Genomic DNA, 22,073 nt, shown 5'->3' on the forward strand with positions numbered 1-22,073 from the left:
TCCTCTTTGCGTTTTCTGTATTTGTTTTTATTCATCGTCAGTGTTATTATTTATTCTTCCTAAGTTCATATGTTGTTTGTTTTCATGTCCCTCGTATGCTGTCCATGTCTCGTTCTTGTTCTTTAAGCGTTAAGAGCATGCTCCCTAGGGGTGTCAGTATATGCGCTTTACAAATGTTGTATTTATTATTAGTAGTAACGTCAGGGCGCTGACGCTCAAAGGGAGGTAACAAATGTTCGCCATCGACCCACGCACGTTGTTATGACTACGCCAGTCAACAAAGCGCCACGAAAAAAATCTTAACACATTCATCACACAACTTTGTAAAACTCTGGAAATATCTGATGCGCTAATTACTTTCTAAAATCATCAAATGCTTATAGTCTAGATACTTAAAATAAGTCACCAAACGTTTGGTATCAATGGCACTACATTATTACAGTTTGTAAACCGTCACTTGCCACTTCCGGCGTCTAGCGTAGCCACAGTTTTGTTTATAAATGGCCGCTTCAAGGGCCATGTAGATCGCTTTGCTTGGTAAGCACGTTTTCTTTTCCTGTTATTTATTGTGCGGGGGTTGGAGAAAGCAATGTGCAAAAGATATAGTTTGATAGGCGTATAATCCACGGGCGTTTTTCGGACAATGGCCCAGTTTATTATCTGTAAATGTGTGCCTCGTCTTTCATTCAGAACTGCAGGGCTTTTGCTGGCGTGCATTTGAACGATTAGCGCGAGGTGTTAAATCATCATTTATATTAGTACAAAGACGATCTCGTCAATTTCAGCGCTGCTTTCAAAATCAAGATGGGGAAGAAAATTGAAAAGGCCCTATCCAAAGAGAAAAACCAGTCTTCAGTTAGCCAAGATGTAGATGACGACCCAAACAAGACTGCAGGTATTTTTTTACATATATAAGGCACTCATTTTGTGTGTGTGTGTGGAGAGAGAGAAAGAGAAGAGAGGGAGGAAGTGATTAAATGACTGAGTAAGCACATGACATGAGCCTGGACACACAGTACACTGCTAAGGGGATAGGCTAATGTATATCATTCAGCTAAGTTAATTGCTTATAAAATAATAATATTGATTTGTATAGCACCTTTCCTGCCCATCAGGGCATTACAAAGTGCTTGATAAAAATACTAACATATAACAAAAGTAATTAACAAACAAGGTCATCAGTTCTGGAACCAATGAAGTATGAGTTGTCATGAAGTAGTCAAGAAAATACATGGAGCAAGAGGCAGAATAAACACACTTCTAGTTGGGAATGCAATGTCCTGCACACACACAGAAATAAGATTTAAACATATAATGGAAAATGTTGCGATGAAGTACAAGGCTCGTAAACGTGAAACTTGCAAGATCTGTAAATCAAAAAAAAAAAAAGGTTACAATTGAAAAGATATTGAGACAAGCAATCCAGTTAAAGTTTCAAAAAATGCTCATATGAGCAACAGACATTGCAGACAGAGCCATCATACAAGTGTGTGGGAAACTTTCAAACAGACTTTCCAGAGATGTGTCGTCGAAGCACCATAGTTCCAAGTCCCTCTGTTGTCATGAGGCCAAAACCTGGCCCACCACCACCACCACCAGAAACAAAGCCTGAAAAGGGAAGTAAGGAGAAAGGGAAGCAAACTGCACCTATACCAGAGCCAGAGCCAGAGCCAGAAGTCAATGAAGATGGAGGTATGTAGGTTTAATGTTAAAACTTTGTGAAAATGGCAGCAAGCATTAACTTGAGTGGAAAGAAAGTTCTGGAGACCGTTAGCATAAGGATTAAAGACATAAGAAGATACACTGAAAAAAGATTGCATCCTGTTTGTGTAACAGCTTCTCCTGCTTTATTTTAAGCCTGCAGTGTTAATGTCTATGTCTTTTGGGGTTCATCAAATGCTTTCCCCCTGTTTTTGTGCAGTAGTTGTATATAATTATGCATGCTGCTTATCTAGATCTTTGCAGTTTGATCTTAGATCTCAGGCTGTTTGGTTGGTTGCTTTGGCATGAAGGTGTTTCCACCTGGAGGGGATTTTGCACTATGAGGGAATGGGGAGGAAACCAGAGTACTTGAAATCTATCTTGTTTCTTAATTTGTGACATATGTTTAATGTTTCTGGTTATGTCGTGTGCATATATTTCAGAGCCAATTGAACTGCCACCAAAAACAGTTATGCCTTGCGTGTGTTTTTTGTTTCAGAGCCAGTTGAGCCACCACCGAAAACATACACAACAAAAGACAAGTTTGAATATTTTAAGCCATGCGTTCAAGTGGAAATAGATCCACTTGATAAAGGGGAAGCTGTCACAGAAATTTATATCAGAGGTATGAATGCAAAGAATAAGTTTTAATTAATGAGGCTAACTAATCATTGTTTTAAATATATGACGGGAGGTTGCTTAGTTTGAGTTGCTAATTTTAGTAGGTACTGAACTGTTGCAAAATGGTGAATAGACTTGCACCTCTTATCAAATGCACAGGTGGGAGAGATTGTGATTTTTTTTCATGCTTTACATCAGGCATGTCAAAACACATGGCCCTTGCAGCCCTTTGGATATAAGTTAATTTAATCATCTTCGTCATCGTCGTATTCTTTCTGTCTTTGGTAAATCAAATGTACATCTGTTGGATGGAAAGTGGAATCTATCAGCTACAGTCCCAGAAAATCCTTAAAGGGATTCTAAAGGCAAAATAAAACTGCTTAGAATCGCGTAAAGAGCATGATCCACTTGAATCTTGTCTATTTTCGCGTCTGTTCATATGGGAAAAGTTGAAGGTTTTGTAGCATATTGTGTTTAAGAAGAGAAATTACATAGGTCTCTTTCGTTTACTTAGACAAAGTCTCGTTCTCCGTCACGTGACCTTATGACATATGACCAAGACTGCTTACCAAGGGAGACAGACTGTTTATTATGATTTTTATAACTGTGCTTTGAAAAGTTCACTTTAAGACCTAAATAAACTCACGAGACACCACCGATGACAACGTCAAATCTTCACAATGACCACATACACTTCCTGTACGTCTCTGACTGATGTCACACCCAGACTTGTCTGCTTGACCATCTCGGGAAGCTATCGTGGTTACTCAGCAGAAGGACACATGGATCGATTTCACTGGATTTTTTCGATTTTTATAAACATCAGCAACCAAATAGTGATAATAAGTGGTAATTAAGTGATAAACCAATCTTTTATTTCTCCTGTATTGCTCTCGTGGTCTGTAATTGTAACTAAATATATTTTTGAAACGTTTGTCCATCGCCACAGCCTTACCACAAGCCTTGAGTATCCCTTTAAGCCAGCATCCTGCTGCACAAAAGTCATTGCACAAACAACCAGGCTATGATGGCACCTTCCCTCATATTTGAACCAACCTGAAAGCAAAGTATCAGAAGAATCTAAAAAAGTCTCCTCTCACTGATACTGTGATGTGTAAAGTACCTATACAAAACACTGGGGCTGTAAGATAATGTACAGTTCATTATTATTACAACACTTGATTGTCACCACTACAATAAGAATCAAGTTAAGATTCAGGTTTCCAATTTCACAATGCTGGTTTTCTTCATGTACTCTTATTTTTCCCCCACCCAATATTTTCAAGAGTGTAAAATTACCTCTAGGTGTAAAGGTACTTTTCTACCTAGTCAACCAGCTAGTCAGCTTACAGAAATCTTCATCAGTCTCCACTCAGCCTCCTTTCTTTGACTTACATACACCCTGATTTCAGATGATCCTCTTCCTTTATTTTAGCTCTTTTTATTAGCTGGGTTTTTTTTAATTATCTAGACATTCACTTCCACATAAGACTGTGTATTTTGAGTGACTCATTTGTGCTGTTGTTTTGTGCAGGTTGGAAAATTGATCAGACAATGATGGAAATATTTCAGTCATGCTGGCCTCCCTTGGAAAAACTCCATACAATAAAGTATGTTTTACTGGCTGTTGAAGGAGTACTGTTTATGGTTCCACAGATATATCTCTCTGGACTAGTGGTTGTCTTCCAAGACCAACTCTTAGCCTCTGGCCAAGTTGTAGGCTGTCAGAACCATTTATGACAATATAATATCTGCAACAACAATAAAATATCTTAAAGTCAACAACAGATTTGTAATAAATATTTTACTTGGTTACTTTTTATTGTTTTCTTTATTGGCAAAAGTTCTCGACCTCTGCTTCCCATGACTTAGAGCCAATAAGCTAAAAACACTACAGTCAAAAAGCTAGAGCTTTTGTACCTCTGTCAACACTTGAGTTTGCATCGTCCTGCTCTTCTTCTTAGTGTTGAAAGTTAAGTGGGAAATGAATTTGTACTTTGGCCTTGTTCTAGAACTTAACGCAAAAAACTTCTTTGCAAGCAGTCCAGAGATAAAGGTCCACTGTGGTCCTGAGATTACCATACTATGACACTGTTATGTTATATCTCTTTGGCTAGATTTATGGACACACTGAATCCAGTATACCTTTAGAGCATCTTAAATGCATATGTATGCATACTTACGTTACTTTGGTTATTTTTAGAACACGGGCAGGCATGCATACATACTATGCACACATATGTATGTATGTGCATGCATGATTTGCATGTGCATATGTTCCTGAATGCATGCATGCCTGCACATGTGTGTTGTAAAAATAACCAACAATTTCTGTTTATTAAAAAAACAAAATTCTTCTTTTCAGCTTGTGGGAAGCTGGTCTGACTGGAGAAATGCTTCATCTCATGGCATCTTTCCTCCCATTATGTGTAAATCTTAAGTAAGCATGCAGCTGTTTTTAATCCTACTTAGCACGACATAAAAATATAACATTACAATGACTAGCTTATAACTGAAGACTGTGAAGACAAGACGTACAGAGGGTGAAGTTTGTTTTTTATTATTACTGCTCTGAGGTAAACATTAGACCAATTAGAACTTGTACATTTTTGGAAAGGAGAAAACTTGAACTTTGCAATAAAAGTAATGAAAATTACCTTTCTCTTGGTTCCCGACAAAGCCACAAACTGAGAAAGTATTTATGATTTAAATGATGATGAATGAGTTTGTAAGAGATATTTGATGCCTACTGATAAGTTTTACTCGTGCATCTTAATGTACATTGGTGCCTTGAGTCCACCTTTGTTGTTGGGGCATTTGCTCTATAAGTAAACATTATTATTATTTTAAAATGTTACTGAAAATACTGTGTTTCGTGAAAATTGAGGCTATATATGTATGAAGTGGCTAGCACATTTTATTGCTTTACTGTCAACCATGAATTTTTTTTTCATATTTTAGAAATCTTATCCTAGATGGTAACCCTGTAAAAGAAGAGAATTTTCATGAGCTCATAGGAGAAGACAGCATGTAAGTTCAATCTGTTTTAAGCTAGAATTTGTTAATTTTAATCAGGCACTCCAAAGTATTCCATTTATTCACATCTTCTTTGCTTCTATAACAAGATTCTGTTCTCGAGATACACACCTACAAACATCACCATACGCATTCAGTGCAGAAAGAGGTAAACAACACAAATGTCAAGTTCATGGACACCTGTATGTTGTGAAGTCCTCAACCAATGGGAAAGCTCAGAACATATATGTTTATTATGTATAGTCTGACGTCACTATTTTGACCTCGGGGATAGTAATTAATGGGGATGTTTGTATAGTATAATATTAGGGCATTTACCTAGATTTGGGGAAATGGTATTTTGCACTGAGCTTTATTCAATCTGAAAAAATAATTTTGCACTCCTCTAGTCCTTTAGCTTTTTAAAATTTGATCAGCAATTAAAATGATTTTGTTTACTCTGCAGTATTCAAAACCTTTCATTGCGGTTTTGCTGCATTAGTGAAGTTGGAGCCAGAAACATTGGTGCATCACTGGGCACCACTAAGTTTGCAAACACCAAGCTGCTTTCCCTAAATCTTTCTGGCAACTGCATAGGTGATGAAGGTGCCTGTCACATTGCAAAGGTTATTTATCTTTTATTTTTATGCTCTGGCTTTGTAGAAATCCTGTCTGTCTGAATTATGCATCAGCACATGCACATGTTCATGTCCACACTGCCTGCAGCTGTTTGATGTCTACATCTCAGTGGCATAGAAAGATGCTTTTTTTTCGGTTGGGGGCAAACTCCATGCTGACAGTGAACATTCACATTCTTTCCTCATCTTCTTGCCACCTTTTTAGCGGGTGGCTGTCCCCTTTTCTAAGCCACTGCATACGTAACTTACTTTTTTCATATTTTTTGTATTGCTGTATTTTGTTTTCTGTATCTTTTCATTTTGTGCATTTTCTTTGCAAATGTATTGTATTTTAGTGTATTGTGGTGAAAATTTTTTAAATGTCATCTTTTATCTATCAAACATTAAAGGCTGCTGGTACTCTTATTCAATGCCAGGTTACTGGGGTTTTTTTTTTAAACCTCATCCCTTCATTTCTTCATTAAAAGGAAGTTAATCCATGTCATCATCTCACTCCCTTATTCCTCCACTAATACATACATGCCCATGAAGGTAAAAGTAAAATATGTTGTACCCAATAAATGGATTTATTCTTAAAGAAGAAAACTGGTGAAGGTTAATGTATACATACTACAAAGAAGTACAATAAATTGCCATATCTACTTATATCTGTTGTGGAGCTATTTCCTCTATACTTTTTTTCTCAATGATTTCCATCTTCAGGGCCTGAGACTTAATCGAAATTTACTTTCTTTAACCCTGTCTTCAAACAAAATTGGCAATAAGGGTGCAGCAAAAATTGCAGAGGTAAGTTCATTTGTGCACACAGGTGAGGAGTGTTAGAGAAAACAAAGGTGTGCTTACTTAATTGCCTTTGAGTATTTTACACATTGATGAAGCCTTTTGATCTTTTACATAATCTGTTTTGGAATGACTACAGACTCCATTTTTCTCATATCTTGTTTAAAGTACTTAAGGAAGATAATATTCTGTGTTTGTAATTTGAGATTTTTTTTTCTCTTTTTACAGACATAACCAGAAAATTATCTGCTCTTTGGCACTTATCTTTTGTATATATGAATGATGTGTCTGGTTTCTTGTAAACTCTATATGTCACTCAATCATTATTGATTAGCTCATTAACACGTTGCAGCTCTTGGACACATCTTCGTGATGTCTAAAAGGGTTCAGCTACTTCCTTGCTCAGATATATTGTATAGCAGGCAAATATAAACAGAGTGGTTTTCTCTTTTTGGTTGAAGGCCTTGTCCCGCTTTGCTTTATGTCATGAGGAGGTTGTTGAGCGACGACGACTTATGTCAGAAAGAGGGTCACCAGATAGAAAAACAGTAAGTCTGCTTGTTTAGTTTTTAATTTTTCTTATCTACTGCTTTGTAATCTAGGAAAACAAGCTTCAAAGAACCTTATTATATTATTACATTTGTTTATGTTGAGAAATATACTGTCCTGTTTGTAGCACTGTACTGACAACTCAGCTAAATGTAGATAAGAATCATGTGGAAAAAAATGCAAAAAGAGAGGCCTGCAAGCCAGAATCTTTCAACCTATACATACTGCTTATTCAGGAATGTATTGTTATAAAACAATTGATGATTGTAATGACTCTTTTACCATCAGTGGCTTTGAAAATTGTCTATTCGGGAATAAAGCAAAATGTGGCTTACCTGCCTTTCAGACTTTATGAAATGTTAAAGTGATACAAAGAACGACTATCTAGCCTATCACACAGCTTTCTAGCCAAACCATCATACACAGACTTTGTGATGTATAATAGGACTGTAAGAATTTCTGTGGTGTTAAGTTCAGCCAGACCAGGTCAGAAATTAGTTGGTCATCAAATGCTATTAACCTGTAGCCTGCTATTCTACAGTTTGTCAGCATGCCATGGAAAAATCTTTAGAAACCAATTAATATATTTTGTGTGATGAAATATTTCAGCGAATCCCAGATGCAGTGAGTGTATTCATAAATGAGAACTGCTACTGCTTTATATCTTTTGCTAAAGACATTACTTCAGAACTTAGTTTAACTCTTGAAATTAGCTGTGTTCTTTGAGTGATAAATTTAGGTGGACTATTGAGTTGCAGAGAGAAGAAGCCCACGTAAGAATTTATTTAAGTGTTTTACTTCTCTTGTTAAAATGCTGCATATTGCCTTCAGATGATAAAGTCTGCTTCACTCACTCACAGACTTTATCTGACAGCTTGTTTTGTGAACTTAAAAGTACATGTTTGCATGAAATTAAAGGAATGCCACACGTCACTACCAGTCATTTTTAGTTCTGAAGGTTTGTTTTTTTTAAAGCATGGTCATGCCATTCTGAAATTTCACTTCCAAAGGGAAAATGTATGCTGGCATTCTGTGACTGATCCACCAGGAATTTTGAAATTTGTTTTTAACTCAAGATTACTCATTCTAGGAAATTAATTGCTGCATTCAAAAGTGGTTCATATAGAAAATAGTGAAAAAGAAGAAGTTATCTCATGTTATTTTTCCTTCTCTGCCAAGATGAGACTCGAATGCTTCAGTAGGATATGAAGATAAGAATAATAACATAACACAAACTGAGGAGAAAAAAAATAGTAATTATTTTTCATAAACTTAAAAGCATTGTGCTCAGTCAAATAAGCAGTATGTTTCAATATATGGTATTCTGAACTGTGATTATGTTTTCGGACATTTTTCCATCACCTGACAGTGTAACAAAAAATGAAATAAATAATTGTAAATGAAATAAATCAAGTATTTCAGGTAAGAATAGCTTTTTCAGTTTAAATTACTGTATAAGACGTTTTTCTTTATCAATTAACAATCATAAAACTTGTTGGTTTTTTTATTGTTTAACAATCATAAAACTTGTTTTTTGATTGTTTGAAGTCATAAAACACACTGTCTTTTGAAGACAGACAGGCCCTTAAGTATGATGTAATGACTGGGTTAACGTGAAAACAGTTAATTTAAATGTACATGAAACCAGTTACCAACATATGAAACATTTGTTTTATGAGCATACATTTATTGCACATAGGAAATTTTATTTAATAAGAAATTGATACATGAAAACAATGTAGCTTTAGTTTATCTTGCAATAAACCATGAAATTTAATTCTGTCTTTTATAAATTCCTATATAGCATTTGGGCAAGTCATTAAGGTTGGAAACAAGTTTTTTAGATTTCCTCAAATTTATAATTACCATCCCAGTTGTGTTTTAGTGCTCTTTTTCATTTTTTTGACACTGGCTTGTCACAAATGTTTCCATACTGCATGATTATTTAGTTTGTTGTTGTGTTTGTTTTTGCATGACCTTCCTCACAGCCACCACCAAGCCGACGAGCTGACTCCAAGGACAGACCCGGCAGTGTCCGCAGCTCAGGCACACATGCTGATACAAAGAAGACACGCGAAAAGCCTTCTGCTAGAAAGAAGGTTTGACAGTTGCATGTCTTCCTGTCCTTTTGCTAAGGGCTAACAATCCACACCTCTGTTTCTCCAAAAAAGCTTGTAGATCACCATACATATATCTGTTTGGCCTCAAAAGGTGCAGTAAACTTGGAGTGTCTGCAATAATTTGTGTTAAACTGTGTACATAAATTTTAATTGCATGCAAAGGCATGGGGAGATTTATCCTCTTCTTTTGAGTTTTTTAAAATTTCTTTTACTTTTGGAGACGTGTTATGAGTTATGCACAAACCAGCTAGAGTAATTTAAATTATTGCGAAGATTAATTATATTTGCAGGAATTTTTAACAACTAAATATATATGGAAACTAGACAAATTTTTATGTTGAGAAAAATCTATTCATAACAATCACATTGATGGATCTTGATGGAGACAAATAGTCCATATCAATAATTTTAAGATATTTTAAAATGTCTTTTACATTTTATGTTTCATCCTGTCATATTAGCACCCATCAAAAATACAAAAATTATAATTAGCACATAAGCATATAGCTATTAAGAGTATATATAGTTACCATGCTGTCACAGCTTCATGCGTGTGCTCCACATAAAACCTGGCTAATTAATGTCTACCATGATATCACAGCTCCATGTTAATGTATCAGATAATGAGGGTTGTGCAGTGTTAAATGCACAACTGAATGCTCATAGAAATATGCGAGTAATATAAAATGGAGAGCATTATGGAGGTTTTACTAATTATTTTCATATATTAAAAGTGTCCTATTCCACAACATCAGTTATAATATTATATGCTCTGTGATTACAGCAGACAATTACATTCATTTCATTTAGGCTTCTGGTTAAACTTCATGACAGGTTTGTTGACTAAGAATTTTCTGCTGTGCTTTTGTGATCATGAATAATCATCATCAACAGGATCATGAATAATCTATAATTTACAAATTAACAATTTTAAGTTAGTTTTAAATATCATGGAGAGTTTTATCAGGAAATCCACACTGAAGGAAGATAATTTAATTTTTTAAAGTATTAAAGGAAGAAAATTATGTAGACCATAAAATCCTCATGATGGGATTACAGAAAAAAAATTTGCAATCCTCAAAAGTTTAAATTATAAATCCTGGATTTCAGGAACCAAAAGGAAAGGAGGCAAAAGATCAAGAGATAACAAAAGGAGGGAAAAAGGAAAAAGAAGATCCAAAAGGGACACAAAAGAAAGGCAAGTACATGTATATGCAGTGATTAATGTTATGCAAAGTCATCTGAAAAATTGTGAGCATTGAGCTGAAGAAGGGCTCATGAAAATGAAGTTTTTCAAGAGAGTGGAAATGACAAGCATCGATTGTAAAGAAAAATAGAGAAAGCTGAATGCCTTGCACCATTAACTTAGTTGTGAAAATAATCAAACATTTATAATAATCAACTACAAACAGTAGTTTTTTTGTGCTATGAATGCCATAAATTTAGCACAGTTTTCAAATACTTCACATTTTGCATTTCCTATTTTTAAGTTATAAGACCTGTAGTAGTTCATTTTCAGATTGATTTATATTACTACAATCTATATGATTTTATTTATTTTCTCTGGGTACTCCAGTTTCCTCCAGTACCTTGCTTTTATGTGTGGGTGTGTGTGAGTGAGAGAGAGTGAGAGAGAGACCAAGTGAACAATTATAATTTGAACGATAGTGAACAAATTTGTTAGATACATTTGATGCCTACTGAAAAGGTGTGTGCCTATGCAACTTCGTGTGTGTAAGCACCTATAGCCAGTTCAGAGAATGGAAGAGGGAAATAACATAGTCCTGTTTCCTAGCTCGAAGCACCAGATGTGCAGCGGAGTTCTGTGCTTTCTGGAGTTTATGAAAAAGATATGCAGGGCAGCCTATGAACAAGGAGTTATAGTAATCAAGTCTAGATGAACAATTAAATATACAGACAAGAGTGTTTGCAGCATGTGTAGAGAAAATGTGACAGATGGTGCTAAGCTTACATAGCTTATAATAGACTGACAGACAACTGTAACTTAATTGCCTGGCTAGGGTCATGTCAGCAGTGATGATGAATCCCAGATTTCTAACAGATGATGTAAAGGTGATATTTGTTTCACCCACCATTATTATTATTAAACATCTTGATAGTTAACACCTTTAACAATACATAACATTTAAGCCCACTTAAAAAGTAAGAGAACATAAATTACCTTCCCTTGTCCTATTAATATTATTCTCTATAATTGATCTTTAAAATGTGTTCTGTTCACTACATGCAAAAACTTTACTCTTTGTTAAACAAGATTTGTCTCCTACCTGAATCACACCTTCATGTTTGAGAAAGAATTTATTATAAAAAGAGGCGGGGTACTGATTTTCCAAGAAAAAAGTCTGGGAAAGATTTCTCAATATATGAAAATTAAAGTTAAGAGGTCTTATAATTTTCCAAACCATGACAAGATGTCACCAGGTTGGGGATGCATAACCATAAGCTGAGTATATTCAGAAAAAAGAGGCAAGGAAAGCCATACCACTTATATACCACTTATATTTTAAATTTTAAATAAATCATGAAGACAGATATATATCTTCTGTCGCAGCTTTAACTCATCTGTCTGTGGTGTTGCTCAAGCTAATAATATAATGCCTTTACAAAGCATGTTATATAATATATAAATATATTTCAAATATATTATTATTATTACATGTAATTTAAAGTATATATATTATGAACCTATACAATCAAAATCTCGAGTGTATAATCACTGTTACAAATCTATGTTCAGCCCTTGTTTGTTTTTTTAATTATGTTTTACACCTATGTCCACAACTTATATAGACCTCCTGAATAAACCATTAGCAGTGCTAGGACCTACTGCACAAGCAGCAGGATATAGTTAATATAGGGCTTATACTCAGAGGAAGATAAAATTGAATGCTGCCCTATGAGTGGGCCATGCACTCTTGTCAGGAAATGAACCCTAATTATTTGCAGTGCATTATCACAACCTTACAGCTGCATGATAATTAACTGTTATAAATGTAATATATATTTAATTTTTCTATATTTTACACACAGTGTGGTGTATGATAGCTAACTAATCATGGATTTAAAACAAATTTATAGAATGGATTATAAGCCATCATATCTACTCACCTTTTCTTTACTCAAGTCAATATATACCAATACCTTAGTTGAAACTTAAGAGTAAAAAACATAAAATATACAAGAGTTAAGTAAGAATTGCTTGACATTTGATGTCAGCATGATGTCTTATGCTTAGTTTGTATGTTTAAGACAGAATGATTCTTGGCCCAGAGGGTATTTTATTTTTTAGTTTTACTTTTATTTATGCTATTTCCTCATGCTTACTTCTGCATCCATTTTGTATTTCACATAATATCAATTTGCAAACTGATGTTTCTATAGGGACATTTGTTTTTCTTATCCCTTCACAGCATTAAATGCACCCAAGCCAAAAAAGAAGCAAGAGAGCAAGTGTCTTATGCTAATTTGATATCCGTTGTCTGAAGAGTGATCAGTCATAAGTATTGGGTGACTAGGTACTAGATGAAAGCATTCATCATGCATTCTAGTTTCAGGGTGTTGACTAAGGGACCATGTATAATTGTGAAACTTGTCCAACAATAACTGTCTTCAGCAAGTTCATTGTCTTTTGGTTTAAATCAGCTGATATAATTAACAGCTTATAGTTTACTGGAAAGAAAATATGACACTTTTCAAAAAATAAACCTAGCCACTCACTCTTCAAACAACAAAATTTTTATCTGTTTTTGAAATGTTTCTTTGGCTGCTTATGAATGTATTATTTCAAACTCATCAGTTTTGTTCATCTGATCAGTTGTTGCATTTCTGTTTAAACTGTTCCTTTTGGGGATAATTGTGATTCATTATTGTTATTTTTTTTTATTTGGAGTTTGGCTAATATCATTTTACAGTTACATCACACTTTGTTATACATGACATGTCTGATGGTGTTTATCATGATTTACATAGACCACTTCCTATCAGCCTTTTTGTTTGCCTTGCTACTATGAAGTTCAGGCAAACATGAAACATATATGAATCCATACATGCAGCTGCATGCATATTTGCGGCACAATACACACTCATGCATAAGCACATATGCATGAGCTGTACATGGTACATGTGTGCACACATGCATATGCACACACACAACATAATGGACTTGTTAAGCAGTTTGAAGCAAGAACATTATAAACCTATCACATTAATTTTGATGCCAAAGAATTTAATCATCAGTCATACGATCATTTAAATGAAATGCTTTTTTTCTATGCCATATAGCAATTTTAATAATATTTTCACAATTTGTTTTGGGATTAGTAGCAAGCCAGGGGAGTTCAAGCCAAGGTAGACAGCAGCAACGTTTGTCACAAACTTGTGTTTTGCCATTTGGTTGTGTTCTGATTGGCACACCTCACTTTGATGCGTGCAGTCCCATCACCTGCTTTTTTTTCCACTTCTTCTCTTCCCTTCATGGTTGTTATCAGTACTAATGAAGGCTTTTGCCATTCAAGCTAAGACCCTGCATCCTTAAATAAGTATTTATTCAATCAGCTAAATTCATTATACATGCATATGCTAGGTTTCCTTTTAAGTGTTTCAATTTTTTATGGGTAAGTAAAATTTCACAAATTTTGGTTTGCCACTTTGAGAGTTCTGTGAAAAAAGACAGTAAAGTCAGATAAAGCAATAAAGTTAATATTTGAAGGAATGCAAGTTATAATCCAGCATGGTTGTTTTTTGCACCCATTTTAATTCATCTTTAATTTTCTTTATTGAATATTTCAAGTGATATAGATGGAATATGTTGACACCACATAACTGGAAATATACTCAATTTGTTTTGCAAAATTGATCAGTAACTTTTATTCATACATAGGCACAGCTCAAGTATCATCCTACTAATGTCATCGCCTTATGGCCTTCTGTAACACACTTCTGCTTTCCAGTCTTTTAGTTCATTAGAAACACACACTGGCTAACATACATATACATAAATGCACACGTGTGGGAATGCTCACTTTTCTCTTATACACCATTTATTTTGCTGTTCGACAAGTGTATAGAGTCCTATTTATTGATTGTTCACAGCTTCATTTCAAAGAGAAGAAAAAACACAATAATTAGCCAATAAATATGCGTAGTCTTGTTTTCCATTTTCATTCATGTTTTGTACCATCATTTCGAAGTCCTATATGTTTCGTATGTTTTTCTTTTTGTTATAAACTATGGATTATCACTATATTTTCCCTTTTGATTTTACTACCCTGTCAATAACTGAAATTATTAACTAGCAAGTATATATATATATGTATGTGCTCTTTATTTCATGTATTTATACCACCTGTGAATAACATTATTCTTAGCATAACACATGCAACCCCATGTAATCATTTATCATTTAATTTATTCCCAGTTTTGTGCATAGACATATCCATGCAGATGTGTGTGAGACTGACAGATATACAGTGAGTGCAGGCTGAGAGAGTATTATAAGAGCATATACAATATATTTAAGATTTTTGTGCCTTCATTTGCTCATTATGTTACTTTCTTAATTTATTACCTGTATGAACACTTTGTAGCTGATGATAAAATATCACATGCTGTCCAAAGCTTATCCTTAGCAAAATACATGGACTTCTGTATCTTCCATGCTGCATGGGAGATTTGTCTGGAAGAAAAAGCTATTTGCATTTGTGGCACTTTTGTAACAAATTTATGTCATCATATTTTCACTGTCATGTCTAAATTACAGAAGCGTACAATGTTGACTCATAAACATACATTAGCACCTATAAAAAATTGATAACCCAAATTCATTCACATCCACGTAACTATAATTGTCTATATATACATAGATATCTTTTCAATTCTTAAGTGTCAACTATGTTTCTACTTTTAAATTATTGTCAGTTTTGCTATCTCTTTCTTAGCACGTGTTGACTAACAAAATTTCTGTTGTGAATAAACAGCTACTTTCCGGCTTGTGTCTACTTTGGCCGGTAAAAATAAATGAACTTTACCCAAACAAATATCATTACCCTTTATCAACAGCCCCTAGTTTTACCTGCTATCACCTTTATCCAGTGCATGACTGCCTTGCTTGATGTTAGCCTCTCAACTGAGACTCAGGACTAATGGTGTTAAAAGTGTGGTTTTAACCAGCAATGCATGCTTTACTATTATTATGTCAAAATTTATATTTACTACTGCAGAGTTGCAAGTGTTAGCCTGTTAAGTCCAGGCATAAAATATCCTTCTTGAAAACTTCTTAGGGCATAATATTTCAATCATTTGTTCACGGATTATTTAAACTTATTTCTTCATTCTTTTGTTTATTCATAAGATGATGCATTTATTCATTTCTTCCATTTAAAAAAAATTATGTTCTTTCCTCCTATTTTGAAATATCACAAAAGTTTTCAAGCTAAAATGCTAGAGTTATCTATATTATCCAAATGCAAAGAATTCGCTCATTATAAAAATGTACAATAAATGATGTTTTTTTTAAGATGGTGAAAAACTTGTCACAGCTGACAAAAATTCATGTGTGGATTTGAGAGTGGGTTGAGAATAACAAATGTCATGAAATGAAATGTTAATTGCAATTTAAATGGATCTTGACTCTCAGTTGAGGCAAATTTGGAAAACCAAGAAATGCAGAAGCAAAAACTGTACTGTAGAGTGCTGTATTAGGTATGTCTCTTGTTGTAATGTAGGATTCCAGTGGAATAAATATTATTTTTTCTTACTAATACATAAACAGCTCTCTCCTCTTACACTTGTATACAGCACAAGTAACTAGAAACTTCACATCTTTCAAAGAATAAATTAAGTTCATTTTCATCCTCAGATTCAAACTAAATTTTTTCTTTAAATCAGAAATTTTCTTTATTGTGATATAGACGTTTAAAGATATATTATCAACACCTATCAGAACTGAACAAACAAATTTTTTCCAAACACAGTGCTTGCAGACTTGCACAGGACCTAAATCAGATGTAGGCTTGCATGTTGCATGCTATAAGTATGAAGTCTAAGCTGTTCACACTATACAGTTTCTCACATGGGGCATTGTGCTTGGAGGACACCTGTGTCATCTGATGATGAGGAGGATAATAGTGATAAGGGAAAATAATCTAGCAACACCTACTACCATAGTAGTTTGTTATGTTGAGATGATTTAACATCAGTGTCTCCTTATCAGATTGTTGAAACATGTAATGTGCAGGCTTTCTAGTTTTTGAAGATGTGTTCTATCCTATGACAGACTAGGAACATTAGTGAAAATGCCATTTTAGCAAAATAATCAAGCTGCATTTGGAGTTTTCACTGACCCCATGACAAGAGAAACATTAAAAATTATTGTGTTGTTCCTTTGTTGTTCCAAGCATCTTGTGTGTGAGTTTGTATGTTGGTGCTCACGTGCATGTGTGCTTATGCACCAAGGTATCATTTCTTATAGGTGTATATAGACCTGTGTATATTAACATATTGTAATTTTGTTGTGGTGAAACTAATGAAAAGAGTAGATTAAGCCTGATCAGTACTTCATTGTCATACTATGTAATGTGTGTTTGCTATAGCTAGAAGTTGAATGTTTGGGACATTCTTGAGGTTGTAAGATCCATGTGTAGTCAAATAACAGCCCTATTGTGGTCTCATTTACATGTGATACTAGAATTCTTAGTATCAAACCTAGATTTTTGTCTTTGTAGTGAGCTATTTATAAACTATGCTTACCTTACCCTTACATCTTTGTTTAATTTCCATTCAAGAAAGATAATCATAATTTGCTTTTTATTTTAAATGAATAACAATATCTGCAATTATTTGCAGTTGAACACTTTCGTAACTACATTTAGTGGAGCAAATGACTTTCTGAACTTTCTCCTCAAGGTTACTGCTGCATTTGGTGTGTGAATAGGAATAAGCATACATAAAACTGGGAAAACATTTTTAGTGTGCTCTTGTATTTTAAATTGGATCTTAACCATGCAGTTTGAACCATCAGCAACATATATAGTCTGCATGTCACAGCAGTCATAGCTGGCACCATCTCTGATTCTTTACTCCTCTGCCCTCCTACTGTACCTCCCACATATCCACCTTATCCAGCTCTATGCACAGGATTGATCATTCTTCCTCTTGATTCTTACCATGCTGTTGGCATCTAGTAATGAACAACCTTACATATCCCTCCTTTCTTGACTTGCTTGCTTTGTCTTTGCTATACCTTCCTCAGTCTCTAGCTAACTGTTGTTCTGAGAAATTCTTTTCTAGTACCTGCACTTTGCTCCACCTTAGGTTTCTTTTTTTCAGTGACTTAGTTTAGTACCAGTATCCAAGGGTATCAACTTAAATTTTGGGAATTTTAATGTTATTACAAATATTCATTTTTGTATAAGTTTTCATATCTGAGTTTTGGGAAGGATAGTTGATGGAAAGAAGAAAGCTTGCCCCTCATCCCCTGGGGTGGGTTGTGGGGAAGATGATAGGAATCTTTACATGAAAGAACAAAACAGAAGTACGAAAAAATGGTATATGTTCTTGGGCATATTTTTGTTTCTTTCTTTATTTATTTTTTTTTTTTTTTTAGTAGTGCATTTGGTATAACAGCAAACTTAATTTAGCATTCATATGCTTATACATTACACAAAATAGGCTATATCAATAATGTCTTGACATACATATCTGTTTTACTAATGTGCTCGGCTGTGTCACTTACTAATCATATTCTCAAAAAATAAAAACAAAATGTAAATTACTCAGCATTTTACTTACTCTCAATAGAAATAAGTTCCTACATCAATTTTGTTAGCGCACTCTTATATTGATTTATTGTGGATGAAAGTGTTTAACATAAGGGTAAACTGCCACTGTAAATATCAGGGATAGTGCACTTAAGTGTTCTGTCCACAAAACCAAAGCTAGACATGTCACTTTAATGATAAAGTACCCTTTCCTGTTGCAGCTTCAATGGTTACTGATGGTGCAAAAACAATAGGTATGAAGACTAAAGACAAGAAGAAAGACAAGAAACCTTCAGCAACTGAATTAGAGGTAATAACATGTGAGACAATGGCAAAGCAAGCAATTGAAAGCAGTCTCATGGTAAATGAATGAGATAATCCTAAGTGCCATAAAACTGACAAATGTACTATAAAAGCCTTTGAATTGGCATGACGCCTTCCATTAAAACAAATTTAGGTGTCATAGTTTTATTTTTCAATAATTTTACATTACTTGTATGAGAGGACTATACACTAGCATGAATAAACAAATGGTGAAACACACACATAGTTTGCATAACATAATGCAGTTTGTCATGCTTTTGTGTGATGTACTTATGCTGATGTCTTCAGTCTTTGATAATATATAAATAAACCTCAAATTGCTATTCTGTAGACATGTGTGCATCCACCATGAATATGCATACATGCATTACTTGTGCATCAATGTATTGAATTGGCAAGTTCTCACAGGTTGATGTCTTAGAGGTTATCAACCCTTTGATGGAGGAAGCAGACTTCATTGATGGAGAGTTGATGATTGCAGGAAACCGTGTTCTCATCAACCTCAATCTATCAAGTAAATACTGTTTGCACATTTATGTTCATAAGATTACTAAACTCCAAAAGACAAATCAAAGGTTAGGGATTATAAGACTTAGAGATGTGGCTATGTAGCACAGAAGTTTGAGAGTAGGGATTAGGCAGTCAGAAGCAGAAACTTTGAAAATTCTTGAAATGTTTACAATATCTTCGAAGATTTTATGAACACTCTCATGAAAAAAATCATGGAGATATCAGTTAAATAAAGCTAAAATGTTAAATAATCAGGATTTTTTTTGGATAGATCAATAAATGGTTTCACCATGTAATATAATTTTATTGGTATGCTTCTGATGCTCAGAATCACTGGTTTTCACCACAAGAGACAGTTCTAAAGGTCACAGAGGAATTGACATTAATTATTGATCTTTTTGTCTTTGAAGAAGTCTTATCATAAAAGGTGTCTACAAAGAAAACTTCTTTAAAGGGGCATTTTTGTAATATAACCTACATGAACAGTGAGATGAAGCAGCCTATTTAGATGACTTGATTTACCTATGTTCAGGCTATGCAAATTAGAAGTTATACATTTTCCACTTGTTCATCAGTCTGCCTTTGTCCTCTTGCTGACGTTTTTCAACATGGCGTTGAGTTTTTGAAGAACATTTTAGCGCCAACTTTGCCCTGTGCATGTGTTGAAAATGCCAGTATGTTGCACAAATGCTTGGTCCATATCACTATAGTGAATGGACAACCACATGAAAAAAAGACTGGGTATTAGTGAAGGCACATTACAAATCACTCACATAAATACTGAAAAAAAAATCAAACCATAAGATTCTCTCCTATTATTGTAAAGGAAAATTGCTTCCACGATAGGAATGTTCAAATTATATGCAGTCCTTCTGAAAAACATTGCATAAATCAATATTAGAAATAAATGAAAATTTAATTTCACATTTATACTCAAGTATATGAATTCTGTCTTTGCAGGAAATGAAATAGGAGAGAGTGGACTGCAGGCACTGCTTAAAGCAGTCCAGTACCAGACAACGCTGACGCTGGACAGTCGTAGCAGTGGAACTGGCCTCATGCGGCTTTGTCTTACTGTTAGAATGCTTAATCACACTTGGTCTCTCACTCAAATTGAAAAATCCTGTTTAGTGTTAGGTTACCAGTAAAAATATACCTCATTAGAATAATAATAAAACATGCACAGCACATTTGCCATCAGGGAAGTCAGCTCGATGAGCAACTGTTGCAAACTACAGAACAAAATGGCAGTAATAGGGGTAGACTGTTGATGGAAAAAGAAGACCACCATCTAGAAGATTTTTTTACAAAGGATGCGAATCTTAAGGCCAGGTTTGAAAGCTTTAAAGGTTTGTCACCTGATGAAACAATAGGGCCAAAGCATTCCAGACACTGCTGGAAAAGTAAGAGCTCTTAAATGGGGTGCATGCAAGAATGATGGACTAACAGACCTAGACAACCCATTCGGCTGTTAAGGTCTCAAAAAAGTTTACTAGGGTCAGTAAATGAAGATAATGGTTGCACAATATAGAGCGTTTGTAGCTGAGGCAAATACCGACTACGCAGTTTATGGAGTGTTACTGAACAGTCAGTTCAATGCTTATGGAAGACAATGCAAGCAACATTATTTTGCCTTGTCAAGCAGGCAGTTAGGAAGGCCAACAAATAATTGCAGTAGTCCAGCTGAGACAGAATAAGTGCAGTTTGGTGGAGGCAGCAACCTATAAATGTTGGATATATTGACTTGCTGTCCCATATTTTAGGAAGCCTATGTCATCTTTAAATTATGTAAACTTTGAGTGCTGCTTTGTATACTTAAGGTTTGAAAGGATGACACTGTAGTATGAATATCACAGCTGAGCAAATGCAGGTTTTGAAGATCATGCTAGATTTATGCAGATGGACTTCTTATGTGATATATGGACTTAAATAGTGCAAATTCTAACCTTGGTCAACGTAAAAGCTAAACTCTCTTTGGATGCAATATTCATTATGTTGGAATGACCACTCATAAAACTTATAATCCAAACATAGGCCAATCAAGCCAACAAAGTTGGTTATTAGGGTTATTCACTTTTGTTAAAAAAAAAAGCCTTTGCACAGTACGGGTTGAGAAATAATTGACATACTGTTTAGACAAAAGAATGTACTCACCTGCCATTCCTTGCACTACTTGTTTATCAATTTGATGTGTAGACTAAGTGATTACCAGCACTGTTTTGCAATTGTTGATCTTCAAAAACATTATAACACATAATGAAACAGGTGTTCTTTTCCTTTCAGAGAAATGCTGTCCCAGCAGACAATGATATTCTCAAGAAGATAACTGACCACATGATAGCAAAAGATCCTTTCTACAAAAGTCCAGTCACACCAGACAGCGAGCAATCTTAATGCATCAAACTTTTCCTATGGTGTATTAACTGTAGCTGGAAGTTCTTGAAACCTTGTCACAATCTGAGGTGCAAAAGGAAATGCTGTAACCTTCTATGAGGAAGTCAAGACAGCACTTATCTTGGCACTGGTTTTTATTGTTGTTGTTTTTTTTTTGTATATAAGGGAAATGCCTCTCATTCCCTATACCTCAGACTCATTTAACAACTGTCATTGTATAAAAGCTAATAAAAATAACTTTTCCAGTTTTTGTAGACATTCTCTTCTTTTGCAACAATATTATAAATTATATTATATACTGTAATACTTAAGTTATTTTATACAATTGCTATCATTTCAAGATGATCATAAACTCTCAGAAATTTTGGAGTAATTTCTTTTGTTGAGATCTTCTGTAGTTGTACTAATATTTGTTTTGGTAAAGTTAGTTTGGAGAAGCAAGGGAAGTAGTTCCTGATTTGTTTTCTTTTCTGCAACCTGGTATTTTCTGCTCCTGACAAACTGACTAGCTCATTGTCTGCCTACTTCAGAAATTGTATGGTAGGATCTATAACTCATTGTCAATAGTATCTTTTTTCATCCACAATTTTTGTTTAGGGAGCTTGACCTATCAATACCCAGTAGACACCTTTGGGCCCATCAAA

At 34.6% G+C, this 22,073-nt stretch overlaps 1 protein-coding gene across 14 annotated transcripts; it reads left to right on the forward strand.

The window, feature by feature from the left end:
- Positions 1-444: 444 nt before the first annotated feature.
- On the forward strand, positions 445-21,679 carry LOC112556748 (leucine-rich repeat-containing protein 71-like). 14 transcript variants are annotated; one of them, XM_025226075.1, is made up of 19 exons: positions 445-537; positions 786-895; positions 1,474-1,692; positions 2,201-2,326; positions 3,857-3,932; positions 4,688-4,762; positions 5,284-5,352; positions 5,804-5,963; positions 6,678-6,761; positions 7,217-7,303; positions 9,293-9,403; positions 10,535-10,622; positions 12,856-12,891; positions 13,766-13,792; positions 15,421-15,450; positions 18,423-18,511; positions 18,934-19,039; positions 19,996-20,111; positions 21,319-21,679. In XM_025226075.1, exons 2-19 carry the CDS (start codon positions 805-807, stop codon positions 21,427-21,429), a joined length of 1,701 nt encoding a protein of 566 aa, XP_025081860.1. In that variant the 5' UTR covers positions 445-537; positions 786-804; the 3' UTR covers positions 21,430-21,679. The 14 variants fall into 14 exon arrangements, with proteins under 14 accessions (XP_025081860.1, XP_025081845.1, XP_025081847.1 ...); XM_025226060.1 differs by lacking the exons at positions 445-537; positions 786-895 and adding an exon at positions 8,057-8,077 and having other exon boundaries at positions 1,477-1,692; XM_025226062.1 differs by lacking the exons at positions 445-537; positions 786-895 and adding an exon at positions 8,063-8,077 and having other exon boundaries at positions 1,477-1,692.
- Positions 21,680-22,073: the final 394 nt, after the last annotated feature.

The sequence above is a fragment of the Pomacea canaliculata genome, linkage group LG2 (assembly GCF_003073045.1).
Source record: "Pomacea canaliculata isolate SZHN2017 linkage group LG2, ASM307304v1, whole genome shotgun sequence".
NCBI classification, from domain to species: Eukaryota; Metazoa; Mollusca; class Gastropoda; order Architaenioglossa; family Ampullariidae; genus Pomacea; species Pomacea canaliculata.